The 8,527-nt window shown below is 46.7% G+C and overlaps 1 protein-coding gene across 1 annotated transcript; it reads left to right on the forward strand.

The window, feature by feature from the left end:
- Positions 1 to 1,656: 1,656 nt before the first annotated feature.
- AWAT1 (acyl-CoA wax alcohol acyltransferase 1) lies at positions 1,657 to 7,795 on the forward strand. The gene is made up of 7 exons (XM_035288837.2): positions 1,657 to 1,801; positions 2,750 to 2,857; positions 3,089 to 3,159; positions 4,035 to 4,239; positions 5,226 to 5,397; positions 6,850 to 7,049; positions 7,251 to 7,795. Exons 1-7 carry the CDS (start codon positions 1,726 to 1,728, stop codon positions 7,403 to 7,405), a joined length of 987 nt encoding a protein of 328 aa, XP_035144728.1. The 5' UTR covers positions 1,657 to 1,725; the 3' UTR covers positions 7,406 to 7,795.
- Positions 7,796 to 8,527: the final 732 nt, after the last annotated feature.

Here is an 8,527-nt window from a genome sequence, read left to right on the forward strand (position 1 = left end):
TTAAAATACTAAGGCAATGGTTGGGATCTAGTGAGATATATATATAAACTCTCTTAGTTTGAGTGTCTTCTCAACAATTTACTTCCTTTTTTTCCAGGGGAGGCAGGAGGAAATAGAGGAGAAAAACTGAGAAGTCACACATTATTAAAAGTTAAACCAGGAGGCTTGCTTCCTGGAGAAGACAATTTACAAGAATGAGAGAGTGTGGAGAGGGAGTTGGTGTAGGCCCAGGATATTCTAGTCTGGAAAGACAGAGTACTAATCTCCCCCATATTGTCAGGGGCAAGTGTCCATCCTCAACCACAGGGATGTCAGCACATCAGTAGGGCAGTGGTGCCTTAAGACCTGAGCGCTAACATTTGCTCTAGGGCCAGGCTGGTTTCCAGTCAACAGGAAGACCTGGAGTGGGAGGGCAAAGTAGGTATAACTTTTTCTTGTGCCAAAGTGCCTCAAAGGTGAGCATCTGCCTTCCTTTCTCTCATTCTTTCTTCTCTCCTTTTGTAATGTGTCCCTTCTGTTTCTGTATACCCTCACAACCCCCATTCGGGTCCACATATGCCCCCATAGGACTCTAGTGATCTCATTACATGTAAGAAATCACCCAATCATAGATCCTCACTTACTGATCCTTCACTTAACATGGAGGCCCTAGGGCTTTCAGGCATTAGGAGCAGATATACTGACAAATAAGATACGGTCCCAATCTCTTTAGAAGCATGCAATCTTCAGGTGGAAAAAGCAAAAAACAAAATAAAAAAACCACACACACATCCACGTTTGCTTTAATGGGCATAAAGTTACAACAAGAGTCAAAGAGAGAAATGAGGGCTTTGCTTCCCCCTCTTACTTTGGCCTGTATTTGAGACCCACCAAGAAACCACCCTCCACACTCCACCCCTGGTCACGGAAAGCTTGGAAGATTGGCTTACTCCAAAGAAAAACAGTCCTAACTAAGTCAGTGGCATGGGGGGAAGAAAAGGAGGTAAGGAAGGGAGATTGTTCTGCATTAAAATCAAATTAAGATCTTGACAAAGGGATCAAATACGAATCACTATAGTCTTTGAATGCAGCTATCAATTTGCAAGAAATACAGAGGAATATGCTGAAGCACCCTAAGTAAGTATGAGATAAGCAAAATCCAAATTGTGGGAAATTCTACAGGTCAAAGGCTGTGGGTTCTTCAACAACTAAATCATAAGGAAAGGAAAGAGATGGAGGGGAAACTGACTTAACTCTTCAAAAGCACCAAACTCATGGAAGTCGAAGAAAGACGGAGAGACTAACCCAATCTGAGTAAGGCCAAATTCCAGGTGCTCCCCACACCACACAAATCCCTAGAACTCCCTTCCCACCAGTCATCTCCCTAAGGTCACACAAAATTCCTATAGTTTCTGAGTAGCCTGTGAGGGGCGTTGCCCCTTCTCTGGGTCCCTGTGTCACTCCAACTGCATGGCAGTCCTTCTCATCTTTCTCCATCCTGATGTCCTAATCCTAGGAAAGACAGTCAAAGTGCAAATGGGCTGGACTAGACCTGATGGGGCAGTCCTTGTGCTTCAAAGCCTACCCCTGCAGTGGGTGGGGGGCGGGGAAGGACAGGAGGGAAGAGGGCAGGTGCAAACTCCTCAGTCATATGCATTCACTATTGAGTGAACCTCCAGAGGCTGGTGGCAGCTTTGGTTGGAACACTGTTCTGAGAACTTTGCCTTCCTCAGGCTCCTGAGCATCATGCCTCATTCCAAGCAGCCTAGTCACTTCCAGAGTCTGATGCTTCTGCAGTGGCCTTTGAGCTACCTTGCTATCTGTGAGTATTGACCCAAGAGTGCATAGCAAGAAGCCAGAGTCAGAAGCGAGGGCCAGATCTAGGGTGACTTTTATGACCATGTGAAGTCTCATCTCAAGCCTTTCCATCATCAAAGATTATACTAGAGAGTAAAACCAAGGAGTCTCAAGTTCCATGAGTGCCCTGGAGAAGAATGAGATAGCACCCCAGGAGACAGTGAGAATAGGTAGGGGCGGTGGTGGGGTGGTAGTGTGTGGAACAGGGTCATGATGGATATGAGTAGATTTAGTTAATTTCAGCCACTTCTGAATCCTTACTATCTAGAGAGGAAAAATTAGGCCCAGGGAATGCTCCTTATGATCATGGGGAATAGGACAGAGGAAACATTAGCATCCCAGACTTGAAGAAGTATAGCCTGTGTTTGAACCATAGCGTTGTCATTCTGGGGGTGGTGGTAGCATGGGAAAAGACAGTGTCACTGGAAAGAATGGTGAATGGGCAAGAGGACAAGCATAGTGAATAGGAAACATTAGAAAGATGCAGATGCTGGGTAGGCGGTGTGTAGGAAGATATGGATACTATAGGGGTGAGGGAGAGTGGGCTAGTGGCTTAATGAGGGATAATGGATAGGGATGGAGACAGGAGACAAAAGGATAAAGATGGTGACCAAATGGGGGCAGGAGGAATGAAAGCTGGTGGGAAACAGAGAGCAGGAGTATAGAGATACAGGCTATACAGGGAAGCAGGTGGACAGGGATGACAGGTAGGCAGAGAAATAGGGCTTGTGTATGGTAGATGATAGAGGAAAAGTCTGAAGAACAAGTAGACATGGATGATGGATGAACAGGATCTGGCTTGTGTAGAGGGCCAGGACCAGAGGCTTAGGTAATGTGGAGGGCTGGTAATGGGACTTTGCATGGTCAAGTTCTGCTGGCAGCACACATCTGGTCTAACTCGGTCCCTTATCAGTTTGGATCTTGCAGCCATTGTTCATCTACCTGCTGTTTACATCCTTGTGGCCGCTACCAGCGCTTTACTTTGCCTGGTTGTTCCTGGACTGGAAGACCCCAGAGCAAGGTAAGACTCATAGACATAGAAAGAAGAATGTTTCATCATAACCTGCAGCCAGGGAGTTCCACTCGCCATACCACAGGCCCCTCATCCAAGTTCTCAGAGCCATGGGAGCTGAGCCAGACAGGACCATCCTAGGGTCTCCTCTAGCAGAGCCATGCAAGGAAAGCCCTGGGTCCATGGAACATATAAGGTGGCACACGCTGACATCAGTCCCTACTGCTTCTTTTGTCTCAGGTGGCAGGCGTTCAGCCTGGGTAAGGAACTGGTGTGTCTGGACCCACATCAGGGATTATTTCCCCATTACAGTAAGTATCTCTTCCCCAGTGTCCTCACAGTTCCCAAAATACTGGGTAGGCATTTATCCCACATGACTAGAGTTGTCCATAAGAAAGATAAGTATCTCAGAGAAGTCTCAGTCTATGCTAGATATACTTCAAGACTCAACATTTCTACTGAGTACTCTATCTCTGCTAGGAAACTTTGGGTGCCCTTGGCATCACCTGCCAGCTGACACAGGGAGAAGGCAAGCACAGTTCAGATCAGTTTAATAAGCATGGATTGAAAGTCTATTCTGAACCATGTTAGGAGTACAGAGAAGTGAAGAGGATCCAATTATCTGCCATCGAGGAGCTCACATCTAATGGGGAGGACAGACAAGTATATCATTTGTTTGGCCCAAGATACAGTAGTAGTTCAGATGGGGGATAAGGAAAGGCTTCACAGATATGGTGACACCTAAGCAGGGTTTTCCAAGTTCAGTACAAGTTCCTTAGGCAAGAGGATTGGGGGGAAACAATGCCAGGAAGAGGTTCCAGAAACCTCTTGAGGTACTGCTATGCTGATCCTCAAGGCACTCTTTGTAGTATACAACAAACACTGCCCCAATTTTTAGAGCCAAGCTTCCTGATCTTTTTCACAAAAGTGCTCATAGAAAATGATAACCTGCACAAAGTACACTGACATAGATGGCTGAGACCTGGCAGTTCTACCTGTCCCAGATCCTACCCTGTTGTCCAGTGGCCAAGGAGACCAGTATCTCAGCCCTCCTGAAACTCATTCATGGTCTATTTGTTGGAAAGCTCTGCTTTAGAGAGCACCCTGATCCCTGAAGTGTCACCACCCTTGTTTCTGCCATGTAATCTCATTCCACTACCTCTGGCATTTCTCTCCATGGCTGCAGATCCTGAAGACAAAGGACCTGTCACCTGAGCACAACTACCTCATGGGGGTTCACCCCCATGGCCTTCTGACCTTTGGCGCCTTCTGCAACTTCTGCACTGAGGCCACAGGCTTCTCGAAGACCTTCCCAGGCATCACTCCTCACTTGGCCACGCTGTCCTGGTTCTTCAAGATCCCCCTTGTTAGGGAGTACCTCATGGCCAAAGGTGCTTCTGACCATACTTATTGGAGCTTCTGGTCCATTTTTCTGTTTGGAAATGTACCCTTTTAAATCCCATCCCATCTTCCCCACCCCCCACCCCCATATCATTATAGCATAGTAGCCAAAAGCAAATGTTCTAGAGGTAAACTGCCTGGGTTTGAATCTTAGCTCTGCCCCTTGTGTGGTCTTGAGCAAACTAACCTCAATTTCCTCGTCCATAGAGTGGTACAGATGAAAATAGACTGCAAATCAACCAGAAGTTGGGCAAAAAAAAAAGTCTGACCTTAGTTGTGGGATGATGACTAAGTGAGATAATGCAAGTAAAGAATTCAACACTGGCCAGGCCTAGTGGCACACTCCTGTAATCCCAGTACTTTGGGAGGCTGAGACGGATGGATCATCTGAGGTCAGAAGTTTGAGACCATCCTGGCCAACATGGTGAAACCCTGTCTCTACTAAAAATACAAAAATTAGCCTGGCATAATGGTGGGTGCCTGTACTCAGGAGGCTCAGGCAGGAGAATCGTTTGAACCCAGGAGGTGGAAGTTGCAGTGAGCCGAGATCATGCCATTGCAATCCAGACTGCATGACAGAGCAAAACTCTGTTTCTCCAAAAAAAAAAAAAAAAAAAAAAAGAATTAAACACAGTGCCTGCCTGCCATAGAGTATATGCTCAATAAATAATAGCTGTTGCTCTTCATGGGAAAAAAAGGGTAAAATTATACATGGGATTCAGAAAGTCCTTCTGGTTATCCCACTGAAAACCTTCCTACCAGTTTTGACTTAGTGCCTCCTGCAAAGTGGAGATATTGCCTCAATGTGAGCTATTCTATTTGTCCACAGCCTTTTCTTCTCCATACTCTTTAGTCCCATCTCATTGATCCTCTCCTCCTAGGAGCTATGGGAACAAGCCAGTGGAGAGCAGAGAAGAGTGCTCCCTCTTAACAATTTTCTCCTCTCCTGATCATTTTGCTCCTTGATTCTCTTTAGGTGTGTGCTCCGTGAGCCAACCAGCCATCGACTATCTGCTGAGCCATGGCACTGGCAACCTCGTAGGCATTGTAGTGGGAGGTGTGGGTGAGGCCCTGCAAAGTGTGCCCAACACCACCACCCTCATCCTCCAGAAGCGCAAGGGGTTTGTGCGCACAGCCCTCCGGCATGGGTAGGTGTTCTCCCCAGAGGGGCAGTGCATGGTATTCTCTGAGCTGCATGACCTTGTACATGATGCCAGGATGAATCAGATGCAAATTTTGCCCTCAGGGAACATACTACCAAGAAAGAATTTTCAAAAGGTACAGGTCATCCAGTCCTTCTGAGCTAGCTAGACTAGTTTCCAAGAGGCCAAACCATAAACCCTGGTTCAATATCAAAGGGGGATTGGCTTAAGGCTGCCCTAGCATATATATGATGCCCACATTATCTCTATCAATACTGATACCTACACCTGTCTGCTAATGGTAAGTGCAAGAGGCAATACAGTATAATGAGTGTGCGTGCAGGAATGGAAGTCAGGAGGCTGATCTAAAATCCTGGCTCTGTGACTGTGCACTCTGGGACAGGTTCCTTAACCATTCTGAGCCTTGGAGTTTTTCCATCTTAATGATGTGGCTGAAAATTGTACCTACTCCACAGGGTGACTGTGGGCTTCAAATGAATTCATCCCCACAAAACTCTTATTGTGTTCCCAGCACACTGTAAGAGATCAATAAATGTTAGTCATTGTGACTTAGGGGTCCAAGCTTGGAGCTGTAGAGTGCCCCATTGGATCAGCAGGCTGGCTCTCTGAGCGCAAGGACAATTGTCCTATTGCAGACTTAGAGAAGAGAGGAAGATTTCTTCCAAGTACCTTGTCTGAAGGGCCTGTTCACCAGTTGGAAGAATCACATAGGGAAGAGAGCTCTGAGCTGGGAGTCCTGGGTTCTAGTCCAGATCCTGTCACTCGCTGACAGCCTGAATGACCGTCCCTTTCTGGACCTGTGCTTCTGCATACCCCACTGTGTCCTCCACAGCCTTTGCTGTGAGGAACCAGTAACATGTCCAAGTGCTGAGAGATTGTTATTAGCAAGTCACAAAGATTTGTATAAGAGATTTACTCTTCTCTCCTTCAAGGAATTTGAGCCTGACATCTACCCAGGGCACTGTTAAGGGTGGATTCTCATGGTCTGTGGAAGGGAAACAACTTTTCTCTGCTCTATGCATTGCCCCTTTGAGTGAGGGACATATCACATAAAGTATGACCATCTATGCAAAATTACTGTCATCTTCTCTGGGTGTTCTACTAATAGAAACAGTCACATATTCCCCTCCTTGATACCTCCTGGAAACTTTTCACGATATGGATCTCTCTGGGGATCTCTGTTCAACTTCTCTTGCTTCCCTGACCCCCCTTTTCTTGCCATTGTAATCCTAGCTTAGAGACAGCTCTCTCACTGGCCTTGAAAATTTCATGAGAAGAGACATCAAACAGGGGTACCCTGTTTAGTGCAAGAAAAAATGTTTTATGTCACCAGGATTTCATCAAAATAGATGAGGGCCTGGCAAGCAAACAAATGTTCTTCCAGGGTGGGTCTCACCCTAGTCTGTGTTTAGAAAATAAATTGGAGTTTTCCTACAGGGCTCATCTGGTCCCCACCTTCACTTTTGGGGAAACTGAGGTGTATGATCAGGTGCTATTCCATAAGGACAGCAGGATGTACACATTCCAGAGCTGCTTCCGCCGTATCTTTGGTTTCTACTTTTGTGTCTTCTATGGAAAGAGCTTCTGGCCAGGGTCTACTGGGCTTCTGCCATACTCCCAGCCTATTGTCACTGTGGGTGAGTGCCACTCTCAGTCCCAACACCACCTCAGGCTTCTCAACCTCGACCTCAGCCCAGCCCCATTGAAGAGGAGGGCAGCAGAGGGGAAGGTGGGAGCTGATCTGGGATGCAAGAGTCAGGCCCAAGGTAGGAGAGGGAGGTTAAAGGAAGAGTAGGTTCTAACACTTTACCCTTCTCTTTTCCCATCTCTCTTGGCAGTTGGGGAGCCTCTGCCACTGCCCCAAGTTGAAAACCCAAGCCAGGAGATGGTGGACAAATACCATGCACTTTATATTGACGCTCTGCACAAACTGTTTGACCAGCATAAGACCCACTACGGCTGCTCAGAGACCCAAAATCTAGTTTTCCTGTGAATAAAAGGACTGCATGTCCAGGAGTACAGGAGTGCCTGCCTTGGAGAAGAGACTCGCCTGTCACTAACTAAAGAGAGGCAGGAGACAAAGGAGTTATGTGTGGTAGGGGAGGGCATGAGGAATTCCTTCTTTGCCTTCTTGCCACAGGGCCCTTGTGGGAGTTCTTCCTGAAGAGCTGCACTCAGTAGTCATTCCTCAAAGGAGGGCATCCTAGCACCCCTCATGCTGGGGCCTGATGCCCGGTCATCACTGGTGTCCTCTGGGACACATTAGCAGTCACTGCATATTCCCCCAGCCCCTGAGCAACTACCTACTTTCTGTCTCTGTGGATTTGCCAGTTCTGAACATTTAATGTAAATGGATTAATACAATATGTGATCCTTTGTGGCTGGCTTCTTAGCATAATGTTCCCAAGGTTCATCCACGCTGTAGCATGTATCACTGTTTCATTCCTTCTTATGGCTAGACAACACCCCAGTATGTATAGGTATGCCACATTTGTTTATCCATTCACCACTTGATGGACATTTGGGTCATTTCCACTTTTTAGCTGTTATGAACAGCACTGCTATAAACACTCAGGTATGTACAAGTTCTTGTGTTGTCATCTGCCATCCCCAGATATAAAGGCTTATCTTATGCCCATAGCACTGACCAGCATCCCTTTAGGATAGATAACAGGTACTTGGGATCATTTTTTAGTTAGCATAGGCATTTCCCATAAGTCACCTTGTCATAATGATCCTGACTTCATAGTCCCAAGGTACTTGCAACCATCCTCATAGCCTCCTGTGGGGAATACACTTAATATCTATGTTTTACTTACTAAATCTTGTTTAAAAGTTTTTCTTGCCGGGTGCAGTGGCTCACGCCTGTAATCCCAGCACTTTAGGAGGTCAAGGCACGTAGACTGCTTGAGGTCAGGAGTTCAAGACCAGCCTGACCCCATATCTACTGAAAATACAAAAATCAGCCGGGCATGGTGGCACATACCTGTAGTCCCAGCTACTCAGGAGGCTGAAGCAGGAGAATCACTTAAACCCAGGAAATGGAGGTTGCGGTGAGCTGAGATCGTGCCACTGCACTCCAGCCTGGGAGACAGAGTGAGACTCTATCTCAAAA

This window comes from Callithrix jacchus, chromosome X (assembly GCF_049354715.1).
Source record: "Callithrix jacchus isolate 240 chromosome X, calJac240_pri, whole genome shotgun sequence".
NCBI lineage: Eukaryota > Metazoa > Chordata > Mammalia > Primates > Cebidae > Callithrix > Callithrix jacchus.